The sequence below is a fragment of the Agelaius phoeniceus genome, chromosome 7, assembly GCF_051311805.1.
Source record: "Agelaius phoeniceus isolate bAgePho1 chromosome 7, bAgePho1.hap1, whole genome shotgun sequence".
Taxonomy (NCBI): Eukaryota; Metazoa; Chordata; class Aves; order Passeriformes; family Icteridae; genus Agelaius; species Agelaius phoeniceus.
The window spans coordinates 41,244,165-41,260,129 of NC_135271.1; the positions used below are offsets into that span (position 1 = coordinate 41,244,165).

Below are 15,965 nucleotides of genomic sequence, written 5' to 3' on the forward strand. Positions count from 1 at the left end.
TAATCCCCAAAGAATCTCTACACCCAGGGTAAGAGACAGAGGGCCTTTGTTGGAAAAGGTTATGAACAACTTGTTAAATCTGATGCCTTGTGAAATATTAATGTGATGAATCGAAAAAAAACCACTTCAAAAATCACTGTGTTATTGTGCTAAAAACTAGGCATGATTTATTCATGAAGCCACCTCAGTATTTTGTTTTCTTTATAATTTCAGGGGTCGATTCTCCATAGTAAAGAAATGTGTCCACAAAGCCACCCGGAAAGATGTTGCTGTAAAATTCATTAGTAAAAAAATGAAAAAGAAAGAGCAGGCAGCACATGAAGCAGCTTTGTTACAACACTTACAGCATCCTCAGTACATCACTATCCACGATACCTACGAGTCTCCTACTTCTTACATCTTAGTTTTGGAACTGTAAGTACACAGAGCTTGGATTTAAGATTTGGGTAGGAATCTTATTAAAGCCAAGCATAAAGATCACCCTGAGTTCAGCAGGAACGAGATTTTATGGATTCAGATGTCAAATGAAATAGCCATTTTCTGCAGAGCTTGCACTGCCTTTTCTTTACAGGAAGTAAGATTAAGAGGGACAAATAAAACTGCTTTCTACTTGGGTGAAGCTTGGGTAATTTGTGCCACTGAAAAGCATCAGACCTACTTGGGCAGTTTTGTCCACTTTTTACATTTGAGTAAAATTGTTTACTAGCTAGATCAAAGCCTTCATTCTAATGCTTTTTGGTGAAAAGACCTGTTTAGCAGCCGTGCTTGTCCCGTAAGAAGAAACAGCAACCAAACTCCAAAATGCTTTGTTATGATATATCCAACAAAGTATATCTGGGCTATTTCATTGTTTGTTTGTACAGATAAATAAACTAGGTGAAAAACTTTTATTGGGTTAGTTTTCCCACAGAAAATATTACCAGCTGAAAATATCAGTGATTTTTTTCTGCAATTATGTAACCAGCTCTATAAATAAATAGATGGATCCAAATAATTAAGAAGTTCTGCTTCCAAAGGGACTGTCTCTGTCAATTGAATCTATCCTTAAGCAAATGAGTTTACTTTAAGACTGTTGCTAAATTTGTCAAGGACTGGAGATAACAATTGAGGATTAATCATTCTACCACTTCATGGCCTGCAGTATCTTGAGATATCATTAAATACTCATCAGATCTTGCATTTTATTTTCCTCCCTTTTTTAGGTCACAAAATTTTGTGCTGCAATTTTGTTTTCAGATATTAACTGTTCCTAGAGGTGCCATGTGATGTTTCATGCACAGGGTTTGGTTTGTTTGCAGGATGGATGACGGCCGTCTCTTAGATTATCTGATGAACCACGATGAGCTTATGGAGGAGAAGGTGGCCTTCTATATAAGAGACACAATGGAAGCCTTGCAGTACCTCCACAACTGCAGAGTGGCTCACTTGGACATAAAGGTAGGAACAAATGAGAATGATGCTGTTCTTCTGTGTCCTGGAACAGAGAGTTCCCAGCTGTACAGACAGGGAGGAGGTGCAGCCCATACCCCACGGAGATGATCACTAAATGGACAAGCTGCTGATCAGAGAAAGGAGTTACTGACCTGCAGCACCAGGTCTCTGCCTTCAGACAAGAAATGCACCTTTTCCTTTGATTCACTGGTTTGTCCCCAAGAGCTTTCTGGACTTAATTAATGATGGGGAAGGAGGATGTCAGAGAGACAAGAGTGAGATGTCACTAGCACCTGTCTGAAGGGAAACTATGGATAATTCTATGGAGTATGGTTTGGGCTCACACTGTGCCAACTCAGCCACCAACCTTCCAGGGCAGAGCTGGCTTGTGCCAGGCTGGCAGGGGCAAAGGAAAAGGAAAGCAGCACACTACACTGTGCTGGACAGCCTGAGAGGGGAACTGGGTGGGAAATACACCAGGGAATGGTTCAGAGGAGGAACAAAGGACAGGTTGCACTGTGGAGAAGAAATTGGGGTATTCTCTAACGTCACACTCAGACCAGTACAGCTTGTACCTGCTTTTGTGAGCACACATGGCAGGAGGCACTGTACTATCCTGGATTTATCATTGTACTCCTGTCCTCCCCAGCATCCCAGTTACCTTGGATGACAGAGAATTAGCCATTGAAATTGTGATCAAGTGTTTCAAGTTTTGTGATCTGCAACGTTGATTCTGGTTGCCAGGGATAACAGATAATCTATAACACTTTGTAGACTTAAATGACAATTAAAAATGGGGAATGAGAAATGAATTTAACTTTCTTATCTAATGGACAATCCAGCTTCAGGGAGATTTATTCTCATCTCTCTAAGCCCCAGGCATGTCAGATGAAACGACACATTCATTCTTCTGCTGCCTCCACCCCTACAAAAAAATTCCATTTGTACAGGACCTTATATGAGAATTAGACACAAAAGGCTAAATCATCTTGGTCTCTTTCTATGCAATTGTTTGTATTTTTTGCTCTATTTATATGACCTGTCAAAAAGTAGGTTTTACTGAGGTAAGAAACTGCAATGATCATAAACAAAGAAACAAGGTAGAAAGCTAATTTTCTGTGACCTCTCTGCAGTTCCCCTGAATGAGGGATGCTAAATAAAGCACCTTCTGTTGCTAAGTTGGAAGCAGGAGATGCACTGGTAGTGACAGCAGACCTGTCCATGGATTAGTATTGTCCCAGGATCCTGCTCAAGGATGTGTTGATTTTGTCAATAGAGACTGCACAAGAGAAGAGCAAGTGAAGAGACTGGAACAGCCATGTAGATAACTTTGCTTTTTTTATATCTATATATGTATGCCACGAGGCAGCAGTAAAATATGCATGAGGATAAGGGAGAGAAAAAAACATCTAGAAGGGTGCAAGAAGTAAATTCAGCAATCATCTCAGAGCCAACAAAGGAAGGATAACCCAAGTTAAGTCCCCAGAAGAGTGTGTATAGGCAATGCTCAGTATCTCTCACTGAGAGACCTTAAATACTGAGAGCTGCAAAAACAGAGAAAACTAATTGGGATTAAATAATTTTACTCTGTCTTGGAAAGCATGACTGTGTCCTGGTGTTTTTAGGGGAACACTGGCAGCTCCATGTCAATTGACAGCAACAGTAAATGGCACACACCTCCAGTCCCTCCCAGAGTAGTGGGTGCAAAATTGAACACTTACTTCATGAGGAACATTTCTGCTGCAAATTATGCACACTTACTTAGCCAGCTGTCAGCTGAACAAATGGAATCTAAATAAACTGATCAGATATATATATCTTATTAAAATTTAAAAATCTGTCAGTGCTCTTAATCTGTAGAGATTCGTTTGGAGAAATAAACTGTAAGTATTTGGGACAAAGTGCAAAATCCCAGTGTGTTGCCCTCGTGCAAAGGAGGATCTTGTCATTGTGACTGCAGCATTGATGTGAATTTAGAGCAAACAGCAGCTGAGCTGGTTCCTTATCATTCACTCTCCTGATCTCTCCCTTGCACATCTGATTAAATGCAAGTTTTGATTAGCTGTTAAGCCTACATCCTACATGAATCATACACATTTTATTTGCCAAAATATAGTTATGATTAAGTTTATTTCATTGTCTTTTCAACAGCCAGAAAATCTGCTCATAGATTTGAGAATCCCAGTGCCTCGTGTCAAGATCATTGATTTGGAAGATGCAGTTCAGATCACAGGTCATTACCATGTCCACCACCTCCTTGGAAACCCGGAATTCGCAGCCCCTGAAGTTATCCAAGGCCTTCCTGTCTCCCTGAGCACGGATATCTGGAGCATTGGGGTCCTCACCTACGTCATGTTAAGCGGTGTCTCTCCGTTCCTGGATGAAAGCAAAGAGGAGACTTGCATCAATGTGTGTAGAGTGGATTTCAGCTTCCCACACGAATACTTCTCCGATGTGAGCCACGCCGCCAGGGATTTCATCAACGTTATCCTCCAGGAAGACTTCAGGAGAAGGCCAACAGCAGCCACTTGTTTACAGCATCCGTGGCTGCAGCCGCACAATGGCAGCTATTCCAAGATCCCACTGGACACCTCCCGCTTGGCGTCCTTCATCGAGCGCCGCAGGCACCAGTACGACGTGCTCCCGGTGCCCAGTGTCAAGAGCTTCCTGCTGAGCAGGATGAGCCCGGGCACGTAGTGCCTCCATCCATGGCATCCTCCGCTGCTGCTCCTGAGCCCGTGCCGGGAGCGCCGCCGGGAGCGCGCGGATCCGTCTGTACATATCCTGTGTTCGGCGTTTGCATTTCACCAACTGCAGGGTGGGAATCACTGCAGACGTGGCAATGGGACCCAGACAAAGGGGGTGACAGCAGCAGGGACACGCTCCCTCTCTCGGGGCATGTGAGGGACACATCCACTGCCAAAAAAGGACTGCAGGAAGCAAACACCAACTGGGAATGAGAGCCAAAATTGCAGTTGCCTTAATCTTTGTGAGGCAGCCTTATAAGAAATCCTCTTGATCTTGCTGAACTGAATTCAAAATGTACAAAAGACTAGAAGTAGGATAGTGGGGGAGAGTGAGACCAGGCTGACCTTAGCACGTACTGTAGAACTGGACTGGTCAGTTTTTGCTGAAATCATTGCAAGCCTGCTCCAGGTTATCAGTCAGATTTCTCATGCCCCATCTGCCCAGGTCTGCCATGATCTCAGTGGGGACTTTGCCTGCATAGGACATGCAGGATCAGGCTCCAGTCACTGCTGGATCAGCTCCCATGGTGGCGTGGCTTAGGGAACACTCGTGTTGCGTGGTAGTGCTCAGACCAAAATCCTCCATGAAGCCCCTCCTTGGGCTTTCTGCTGTGTTAAGTCAACGTGCAGCACCTTTCAGAGCTACGATTAAGGCAATGAATTCACTGGAGCATACAGCTGGTTCTGAGTAAGCACAATGGGACTACGGTGGGTTTTTTAAAAGCATTTTATACACATTGTACAGAAATCTTTTGCAAAACCTGTGCATTGAGAAAAGGCAGAGTCCAATTTTTGCAGTATCTGTAAACTAGATGATGATGGTGATGAAGACAATTTTTTCTATCACAGGTTTTCAGTATACATATATTGTATCATAGATATAAATATATATAAATATAAAGGATCCTGCTCCATTTCTAGCTTCAGAATTGCTTGGCCCAAAGTCCATCTAAGCCTTTCAGAGTGCAGTAGGAGTGGTGAGTTCATTCTTGTGCTTACATCTTGAAAATCGTTTTCAGTGTTTAAAGCATGTCATTTGTTTCATTTCCAAACTTGTAAATATCTCTCAGCCACCATTAGCACCTCATAACCAAAGCATTCTTGAGGATATTTTTATGTCCAAAGCCTAATTTGTAATAAAAAAATAATATTCACAATTAAAACATTTCTCTCTTGCAAGCCAAGTTGCAACATCATCATATTGATGTTACAGTGACGGAGCCAGCCTTAAGTATAACCAACATAGGGAGTCTGCAGTGACAAATCAGCAATTTGTAGGTTGGCCAAATCTTCCTTTCTAGAAATGGGACTGGAAGGGGAAACCATCTGGGGCTTCCCCATCCTACTGCCACACCACGAAGCTCTACAGCCTTGTGGGGTTATAATCAAAGAGATTTTTTCCCCTGGCATGTAGGGACTTTGTCTTGGTGCTGAGTAGCATTTGTGTATCTGTAATGGGAAATGGCAGTTGTTACCAAAGGTTTTCCTAAGGAAAAGGGCTTGATCTGACCACGTGTGCTCATACAGACTCTCTGGCAAGGGAGAGAGTCAAATCTCATTTACCATCTGAGTAACTGCACTGTGAGACTGCAGGAGCAAGTGCTGTCTCTGCCAGTGGGGGGTGGAGATACCCTGTAAGTACTGTTAAATTCTCAGGGCTCTGATAGCCCTTTTTTGATCCACCTCCAACCTCCCTTTCACAGCAGGGAGGAGACCTGGCCCTTCTCTTTGTGCTTGCTCTATCACTACACCAGAGTGGTCAGTATTTTGTTAGTGGAGAAGAGGCCCAGCAAAAACCCTCAGTGCTCAACACTGAGTGTGTGCAACAAAGAAAAGCCCTTGAGATGGGGAAGCCACGGGCAGAAGAGTGAGCCCAGGCACCTCAGCAGGGTCAGCAGCAGTTCTGTGAGAGATCTAACACAGGGAGGGAGTGTGGAAAGGTTTGAAAGAGACAAGTGTTCACAGAAGGTTAAGCTTTTTGAAAATCATCTAGAACCTATCTCAGTTCCTCTCTAGAGCAGCAGCTGATTTTCTAAGCAATCCAGCAGCACCTCTTAGATAAAGACCAGACTCTCATCCTGAGCAACAGTGCAAGGTATGCAATTTCTTACCAACTGAATACAGACAGCAGTCAAGGGGGGGTCTCTAATTACCACCAGCCTCAGGTACTTTCTCACTACAGGACTGTCTGTAATTCTTCCTATTTGTCAAAGCTGGCTCTTTGTGCTGTGATTGTGCTGCCCTTAAAAAAATGTTTGTGGAAGTGCGGTCTGTAAAACCCACAGTTTTTATTAGGCCCATGGGTACAGTTTGAACCACAGGCTTTCTGCTTGGCATTAATACAAACAAATTCTTGTGTATCACATGAAATTTGGAGTTATTTAACATTTTGTTTTCCTACATCCTGCATTCATATGTCAAATTACAACAGCAGACCCTTTGAATGCACAGGGGGAAAAAGCTGGACTGTTTAAGGTAATATTTAAGCCTCTCATTGCTATCAAGTAACAGAAAAGAAAACCCAAAGGGCTGAAAGAGAGACGATATATGATTAGGTACTGGTGCTCAAATTCAAAAAAGACTCCTTGTTGAGAGAGCTGGAGGTGCTGAATTCTGAAGATGTTGAATGTTCTGGGGTTACTTTCTTTTGTGGTTTTGCTTTTTCCATATTCATGTTAGAAAACCTTTTCCTGGACACCATTCTTCTTACAGCCCATTCAGGAATACTTGAACCAGTTAAAACTTCCATAAAACATTTGTGATTACCAACCATTCTTGCTTTTGCCTGAATAATACCAAGCTGACATGCAATATTGCCATTTGATAAATGCAGAGAAGTATCCTGACTTTGCTCTTTCAAAGTCTTTTTCAGCCAACCTGTGGTGCCTCTGCAGATACAACAGGTCCTGTAACTCTTGTTGAAAACTATAACTGCATTGTAAAGAGATTACAGAAGCTGAGTAAGTAGGCCTGGAGTGCCCCTGCTGAGTGAGAAGCCCCACAGCCAACCCCCTGTGGAGCATTCTCCGCTGACTGGATTTTTTTGGTGCATGAAATACTGTCTGTAACAAACACAGTTTCTCAGTGAAGCTCCCCAGAGAATATCTGACCCCAAGGGGAAGATTTCCACCTGCAGCTGTGTACCACTCAGGGTGCTCCCAAGATGGCTTGAAAGTGTGGTGGTAGCTGCACCCTTTTGCTTCTCCAGCAGCTTCCAGCTATCCAGGATGACCAGCAGGAATCCTGACAGCAGTGCACCACAAGCTCTGTGTGGAGTGGCACTGTGCACACAGCCACTGCCATCAGACATCTCCACAGTACTCTTACCCTGCTCTGACATCAAAGTGTGGCTCACAGTGTCCTCAGGTGCTGGGTGACAGGAGGGCAACAGCAATGGTGCTGGTGACACAGAGCCCAGAGGACGTGGTGACATGGGGGGCTCCTTATTTAAGATGGCTTCATTTAATGAATGTGCAATGAGCAATTAACTCACCTCTCTCTCTGCTCCACTTGGAGCAGCCAGGCCAGGGCAGGAATTCTGCTGGCTGGTGTAAAGTGCCAGCCCCCATCAGGTGTGGCTGCCCTGGGGGAGGCCCCACACACCCCCAGGATGCCAAGCCCCCCGTGCATGGCACTACTGGGGTGACACACAGCCAGCCCAGGGCCGAAGACTTCAGCATTTTAAAGCAATCCAGGGTTTAAAATTTATAATATGTCTCTCTCTTCTCAGTGATGCCAACAAGTTTCATTTAGTCTTACTGCCCTTTCTTTTTGAAAGACTATGGATTGGGTTTTTTCAGTAGCATGTATCTTTTTACTTCTAAGTTAATGCTGAGACAAAGTCTGTGCCCTCAACTGCCCCTGAGGCTGTGGCTTCATGGAGGCCTTTGGCATTTCTGACAATGCCATTAGGCCTCTGCTACAGATACTGTGCATAAAGGCTGAATGCAGAACCACACAATATAACCTGACTGTATATAACCCTATTTGAATCCCCTTGCCATGAGGGGAGACTGTGTCAAGTAACCTAGGATAATATAAACTTCAGAGACAGATGTAAAGGCTTCTCTGTGCACATAAAGGTCTAGCAGAAAATTTACATGCACAGGGGCTCACCACCTTTTTTTGTTCTTGTTCCTTTCCCAGCAGAGGTGGATTCTCTTCTAACACAGGGCTTGGGTTTATTTTTGAGGTCATTCACTCATGTCCCATCAGAAAATGGTGCTTTCCCAAGGAAACAAAGTCAAATCCCATTGTACTAGGCTGACTGCACACTGCCATCAAGTGATGTACTCTCGTGCTGGGATCTGTATAGTGCTGAGTGTTTCCATAGCGTCAGGATGCTGAATGTTTGCTGTAACTGTAGTCTTTATTATGGAGCTAGTGAAAAACCAACATCTTCTCTACTCAAGCCATATTTCACCTTCATGTCCAACTTCTGATGCTGGTGCTTTTACTTCTCTTTCTACCAAACTGTTCAACACTGCTCTGCCACTAGGGTCAATTTGCTGATAACTTTTGGACAGCAAATGCAATAGCAAGTGCAAAAAAAAGATCAATCTCAGACTTAGTCACCAAGATAAGAGCAAACAGTTGGAACGTATTGATGCTTTTCAATCCTAGCAACAATCCACTGAAGGAGGAAAAAAGAAACAGTATTGCTAACAGCTCAGCATTTTCAAGGTGCAAAGTAATTCCACAGCCTTAATTATTTCAGTGTATTGCTGGTCTGCCTTAAATGTATCTTCAGTTTTATTGCAGAATTCATTTTGTATGCACACAGTGTTGGTTTGTAAAGGCAGGTTTGTAAATATTTCCTTTGTAAGTCTAACCACTCATGTGTACTGTTGTGAGGTGACTACTTGCTGTCCCATGTTGTTGTTACTATTCTGCAGTATATATGATCATCTACAGATGTAGCTTCAACCTGTACATCTCCTGTCCTTGCATTCCCATAAATAGAGTATACTCAAGACTCCATTTCTGGGCTTTTTTGATTAAATAAAATTATTCAGAGAAGACCGGGTCAGTCTTATTTCACTCATGTGGCATCTTTCTGAGTGAGGCCTTGCAGACTCGGGGCAGGCTGAGGGCTTTATTCAGCCCATGTTTTCGGGGGGATCTCTCAGGGACCCAGCCCGCGGGATTGCCACCCTGGCTGCATCCACCGAGCGGCCTTTGGGAACCACCCGGGGAGCCGGCACGGCGAGAAACCCTCGGGTCACACCAAACCCTCTGCACCGGCGGCTTCTGCTTCCCGGAGAATGGGGTGACGAGAGAACGGGGAATCGTGGAGGGGACCGCGGGCCTCAGGGAGCAGGGCCGGGATGGCGCAGGGGCTGCCGCCTCAGGGAGGGGATGCGGGACGGGCACAAGGACCCCGGGATGGCGCAGGGGCTGCCGCCTCAGGGAGGGGATGCGGGACGGGCACAAGGACCCCGGGATGGCGCAGGGGCTGCCGCCTCAGGGAGGGGATGCGGGACGGGCACAGGGACCCCGGGATGGCGCAGGGGCTGCCGCCTCAGGGAGGGGATGCGGGACGGGCACAGGCACCCCGGGATGGCGCTGCTGGGGTTCCCGCCGCAGGGAGGGGATGCGGGACGGGCACAGGCACCCCGGGATGGCGCTGCTGGGGTTCCCGCCGCAGGGAGGGGATGCGGGACGGCCACACCGACCGCCTCCCGTGTGTCACACGTGTGCCCGCCCCGCGCCCCTCCCGCTCCGCATCATCTCCGTGCGCCGGGCCCGACGATGGCGGCGGGGCCCGTGGGGGCCGTGGCGGCGGCGCTGAGCGGGGCGGGCGCGCTGCGCTTCGGGCACTTCGTGCTGAAGAGCGGCCGCTCCTCGCCCGTGTACATCGACCTGCGCGGCCTCGTGTCCCACCCGCGGCTCCTCCGGCAGGTGCGGCCCGGGGAGCCCCGGACCCGCCCGGGCCCCGCGTGTGCTCGGGGTGGCGGCTCCCTCACGGCCCGGGGGCAGCGGGGACGGCGGCGCTGCCGCGGCTCCCGCAGGGTCGGCTCTCGGGTCGTGTCAGCAGAGGGGTGTTCACTGATTTAGTCACGTTCGCTCCGGCCTGGCTCTTAAAAAGCGTTTGGTTTTCCTTTCCAGGTTGCAGGACTTCTTTTCCAGGCAGCCCAGGATGCGGGGCTGCAGTACGACTGTGTGTGCGGCGTTCCGTACACGGCGCTGCCGCTCGCCACCATCATCTGCTCGGAAAATCAAGTGCCCATGCTCATACGGAGGAAGGAGGGAAAAGACTACGGTAAAGCCTTCAAATCAAGAGTTTGCAATTTACCTTATTTGGGAAATGACTTAATATAATTTGTGGTTCTTTTGTAAGGCACAACATCTCCCTTCCAATTTAAGGTTACCATTGCAATCTACGAAGCCCTTTCCGCGCTAAAGCAAACCTCCTACAGCGTTCCTGCCTGATCAGCCTCTCCCAGCTGGTTGCTCTTTAGCCTGCAGCTTTAGTCCTGCTGTAGGAGATTTGGAGACTCTTGAAGGGTGTTTTCTGATTCTTTGGTTTTGTTTGTAGAGTTTGTTTCTTTCTTTAGCAATGTCCTTTTTTTTTTCCATTGTTACCCTTGCTATGGTTCTGGGTTAGTGGCCTCATCCAGAAATGAGGATTTATAACTCGGATTCTCCAGCATGCTGAGACAAGAGCCACATTTCGCTCTCAAACAGAGCATTTTGCATATTGACACCAAAAGGAACCTTTCTAGTCTCTTCTTCATTTATCTCTCAAACCCCTTTTTCTTTCCTTATGCTGTGGTCCTGTAATCAGTGAGCCAGGTGAGCAGCAGATCCTTCTTTCCTCAACCATTTCTTTGATTGTGACAAAGGATGTGGGAGAGCAGACTGAAGCATTAACCTGCCATATAACTGGATTTCTACACATCCTCTTCCAACAGTGTGTAATTAGAAAGTGCACTTGTCAAAACTAAAAGCTGCTCCTGTGTCAGGCAGTGGGACAGCCGTGGAAGCATTTGCTGTTCCTTCTTGTGAAGCACAAGCCAGTTGTGACAGCGATTAACTGCTCCTGGGAAAGCCAGGCATCCCTTTGTCGCTGCCCCCAGGAGGCCTTTCATGGATGTGTGCCTGTTGTTAGTTAGGACAAAGGCACTTGAGGCTTTACCGCTTCTAATTGTTCCAACAGGCATATCAAACAGTGCTGCCTGTGGAAAACGGGACATGCTGAAGAGTGCCAATAACTTGGCTGTCTTAAAGATGTTTTAAATAACAAGAGAATAATTTTGTAAGTCTGAGCATTCAAGTCATGACAGTACTAAACTTCTGAAGTCATCTTATTGAAACATTTGAATTTGTGCTGTTAACAGTGTATCAGTTTTGTTATGGAATATAACTTCTGGAAACATAAAAGTAGTATTTTATCAGCTTGGAGAAGTAACAGTCTTTATGAACTGAATTACAGATCAGTGAGTGAGCTGTGATAAGTTTTGATTCTGTTAAGGTTTTTTTGGGTCGTCTGACCTTTCTTAATTTGGTGGAGTGTTTGCTTTTTATTTTTCAGGTACTAAGCGGATGGTAGAAGGCACCATTAATCCAGGAGAGACATGCCTGATCATTGAGGATGTGGTAACAAGTGGATCCAGTGTACTGGAAACTGCAGAAGCTCTTCAGAAAGAAGGATTAAAAGTCACAGATGCCATAGTGCTGTTGGACAGGGAGCAGGGTGGGAAGGCCAGGCTGGAGGAACACGGAATTCGCCTGCACTCTGTGTGCACCTTGTCTGGGGTGCTGGAGATTCTCCAGCAGCAGGGAGAAGTGGCTGCTGAGGTGGTTGAAAAGGTGAAGAAATTCATAGAGGGAAATGTGTTTGAGGCAGTGGCTCAGAATGGTGCTGCTCCTGTGAAGAGGCTCTGCAAGGAGCTGAGCTTCAGCGCTCGTGCCCAGCTGCCAGGGGTGCATCCTATTGCAGCCAGGCTTCTCAGGCTCATGGAAAAGAAGCAAACAAACTTGTGCCTTTCTGCTGATGTCACCAGCCCCAAGGAGCTGCTGCAGCTAGCTGCCACCCTGGGCCCCAGCATCTGCATCCTGAAGACTCATGTAGACATCCTGAATGATTTCACCCAGGAGGTAGTAAAGGAGTTGAGAACGCTCGCAGATCAACATGAATTCTTGATTTTTGAAGACAGGAAATTTGCAGATATTGGAAACACAGTGAAACACCAATATGAAGGTGATTATCATCAAGCTGGATTTACTATAACTTTGCCTCTGGTGTGAGTAACTGCAGTACTGGCACAGGTTGCCAGGAGAGAGTGTGGAATCTCCGGCCTTTGGAAATACTCAAGGGGATAAGACCCTGAGCTATCTGACCTAGCATTGAAGTTAACCCTGCTGAGAGGGCATGACCTCCTCAGGTCCCTTCCAACCTCAACTTTTTTATGAATCTGTGGCTGTGCTCAGTAAGTACTTCTGAGTTGTGTGCCATGAGAAACCACTGCCTGCTGTTACTGTACTGCTTGTGTGCCCAGCATGGCTTTCTTTTGATACTCCATCTGCAGCTGTAGAACTGCTGCTCTCTTTTCCTGATCCTTATGCCCCTTATGGTCTGCATGCTATCAGGGAAGAAAAGCACCTGTGACAGCAGATTTCTGGGCTACCATAAATGTCTCAGTAAATATTAAAGGTGAGACACTACCAAGTGTTTGTGAAAGGTAAACTGAGATTACGCTTGGTGGTTAGGCAGCTGTCAGAACTGTCTGATGAGACTGAACTTGGAACACTCAAGCTTCAGCAGTAAAACTGTCTTTTAAATATGTCAGTGATAAGGTGTGCAGCTGTTTCTGTCTAACTTGTCTCCCTGTTTACCTCATTTCTGACGACTCTTTGCCTGCCTTCCTGCCCTGTTCTCAGGTGGCGTGTTCAGGATCGCCTCCTGGGCAGACATCGTCAATGCCCACGCGGTTCCAGGCGCTGGAGTTGTGAAAGGCCTGAAGGAAGTGGGTCTCCCTCTCCAGCGAGGCTGTCTCCTGGTGGCAGAGATGAGTTCCCAGGGGTCCCTTGCAACGGGTGAATACACAAAAGCTGCAGTAAGTGGGCAGTCTTGTGTCGGGTTAAAAGCTTTCAAAGTGTCACAGGGAGGTTTTATGTGTTTCTAATATTTGCACTTCCAAAAGTCCCTCCAGCTCTAACTATTACAGGTGTTTGTTTTTTCCTTGGAGACTCAGGAACATGACTGTGTGGTGTTTAAAGGTTGTAGCTGTAGGCCAGTGATGTGAGGTGGTCAGAGTTCACGCTGGGAATTCTTGTACATATTGCATTTTCTATTAGCACTCTCCCCTTAGTTATTTCATTTCTTTCTTTAAGTAGTGCATTTCTAATTAGTTTGAATCCATTTGCAGTATTATTTATAACATAGAAAGAAACATAATATTCACTTTTCTGCCAGAGGGGAGGAGTGGCTTTACATTGGAAAAGCAAGAGGTGTTTCATACCCCTGCTTCACACAGCTTAAAGTGTCAGAGGGTGGATGAGAAACAGATTGTAAGGCCAGCTGAGTTTTAAGTATATAATTTTTAATTGTTCACTGATCTTTTTCAGGTACAGATGGCTGAAGACAACTCAGATTTTGTTTTTGGATTCATATGTGGATCTAGAGTTAGTAATAAACCAGAATTTCTTCACTTAACCCCAGGAGTGCAGCTGCAAACCGGAGGTAACTTTTTCTGAAATATTTTTAGATTATTATTTTTATTTCTGAAATATCACTTCTGTTTGTAAGTAGAGAAATGATCTAGTCTCCAATGAAAACATAGCTTCTGAAGAGGGTTTGGATGCTGGTTCTCAGCTGGGAGGAGAAGAGTCTGTTTCCCACTAAGGGCTATCTCCCATATTTCTGGATATGCTGATCCCTTTCTTGGGAGCTCTGGAAGGCAGTGAGCAGGCTACACAACCTTTTTTCCTGTTTTGAGGTCTGTGCATACCATAAAGCACATTCCTGAAAACATGTAAAATGTCTTCAGATAGGTGTTAGGTCAGATGTAAAACTATTCAGTAGTAGCAGTAAAAAAAATATAACAAATAAAGAAGTCTAGCTGAAACACTTGGTATTGATATAGATGCAGTATCAGTGAATGGAAAGTCTTGTACTGACTGAAGAGGTTATCTTTGAAGCAGATAGGAGAGATATGTTTCTCTGAAATAGTTAATTTTTATGAGACTAAACTGAAATCACAAGTTTTTACATTTATGCTTGGGGGTTTTGCCTGCTTTAAGAAGGCTGAGGATTATTTTAGTAATCCTGATTGGTGCTTCTTTGAGTAACTGTTCCATCTATAATAACTGGTAAACCATGAGAAAGGAGGGTGCTAGCTGTCAAATTTGCCCTATGTTTTTTGGTTGGCCATGCAATTTCTAGTTCTGTTTGTGGATTGTTAGGATGAGAGCTGGGATGGGGGACCTGTTTTGTGTTCCAGCACCTCCCTGAAGGTTTTTAGTACATACAGTTTTGTACAAACAAAAAGAAATGGTGTCTGTATTTCAGGTGATAACCTTGGACAGAAGTACCTGAGCCCCAAGGAGGTTATTGGTGAAAAAGGCTCAGATATCATTGTTGTGGGACGGGGCATCCTGGCAGCCCCAGACCGTGTCCAAGAAGCAGAGAAGTACAGGAGGGCAGCCTGGGAGAGCTACATGAGCAGGCTTGGTGCTCCTGCAGAGGATTGAAAAACACACACTGTCCTAGCCAGTGAGCAAAGCTGATGGAGCTGCAGCCCTCATCAGGGGTCCAGTGGACACTTCAGCCTGTAGAAAACTGCCCTTTTGGAGAAAAATCTATTACAAAGTTGTTTTAATTGCACACACAGAGGTCACATTGTACTTGGCATTGTTGTTTTTTGATATTTGAATGTAAGAACCCAGAACTTCATGCCAAATTTTTAGCCTTAGTGGGATCTCTTGTTTGAAAAACATAGCACAAAACACTCCAAGGGTATTTTTTTGGCTGTTGTTGCCTTCGTCTCTTTTCCCCACCACAACTTCTTTCTGGCTGTGGAAATGGTATTTTGTTATGTTCTTAATAAACTGCATCTGCACATTTGATGTGCTGCCCCACCTTCACTGTTTTATTCAGCTCTCCTGTTTCCAAGGAGCAAGTGCAGGTTTTAATGCCACACTGAAATTGAATTATGTGGTGTTTAATAAATACTTTTTTGCTACCATTTTCATTTTCACTGGCTCTATATGTCTTTGTTCAGTGGCAGAAGTATAATAAAAAGTCATCCTGGTTTGTGTTTGTGTTTCTGACTGCAGGAGTTGCTCATGATTCTGTTTACAGAATTTGTCAGAGCAGTTAGTTGTGTGCTTAATTACACTGCAGCTGTTGATTAAATGAAATAAAAATATACTTTATTAGACTTCTTGTTACAATAGGTGGAATACTTGCAGGCTTTACTTTCCACTGTACATGGTAAATAAGAAGAAATAGAAATACCTTGCATGATTAGTTTTGATTAAAGTGTACCTAGCATGTATGTGGTGCAAATAGCAATGAAAATTTTCTTGAGCAAGAAGTCAGAAACCAGTGGTGATGCAGTTCTGGACTGTTGCTGTTTCAGACCACACAGAAAGCTGGGTCCTTTTGTTAATACACTTGCATCTAGACTGGGAACAACTGTATTTAGTGAGGTTTTTTCCATTAGTGCTGGGCTCTTCACCAGGTCTGTGAAAACGGGAGATTGGAGGAGGCTTTTTTGGATTGGTTTAACTTATGCAGGACGTCTAAGACCAAGGGACACAGGTAGGGATCTGAGAGCTTTG

The 15,965-nt window shown here is 45.2% G+C and overlaps 2 protein-coding genes across 3 annotated transcripts in view; both read left to right on the plus strand.

Moving 5' to 3' along the window:
* Positions 1–9,197, plus strand: part of LOC129122829 (kalirin-like) — a 94,735-nt gene extending 85,538 nt beyond the window's left edge. For both annotated transcript variants that reach the window (XM_077181669.1, XM_054636851.2), the window contains exons 25-27: positions 214–414; positions 1,299–1,437; positions 3,583–9,197. In XM_077181669.1, coding sequence (XP_077037784.1) covers positions 214–414; positions 1,299–1,437; positions 3,583–4,128 — 886 coding nt within the window. In that variant the 3' untranslated portion in view covers positions 4,129–9,197. The remainder of the gene's footprint in view (positions 1–213; positions 415–1,298; positions 1,438–3,582) is intronic.
* A 690-nt stretch (positions 9,198–9,887) lies between these two features.
* On the plus strand, positions 9,888–15,433 carry UMPS (uridine monophosphate synthetase). Its single transcript, XM_054636464.2, has 6 exons — positions 9,888–10,079; positions 10,287–10,440; positions 11,713–12,381; positions 13,062–13,237; positions 13,749–13,863; positions 14,692–15,433. Exons 1-6 carry the CDS (start codon positions 9,930–9,932, stop codon positions 14,871–14,873), a joined length of 1,446 nt encoding a protein of 481 aa, XP_054492439.2. The 5' UTR covers positions 9,888–9,929; the 3' UTR covers positions 14,874–15,433.
* Positions 15,434–15,965: the final 532 nt, after the last annotated feature.

Coding starts and splice junctions, on each gene's coding strand:
- UMPS (XM_054636464.2), top strand. CDS start 9,930: ATGGCGGCGGGGCCCGTGGGGGCCGTGGCGGCGGCGCTGAGCGGGGCG. Junction 10,441..11,712: donor GAAGGAGGGAAAAGACTACG/GTAAAGCCTTCA, acceptor TTTATTTTTCAG/GTACTAAGCGGATGGTAGAA. Junction 13,238..13,748: donor GTGAATACACAAAAGCTGCA/GTAAGTGGGCAG, acceptor GATCTTTTTCAG/GTACAGATGGCTGAAGACAA.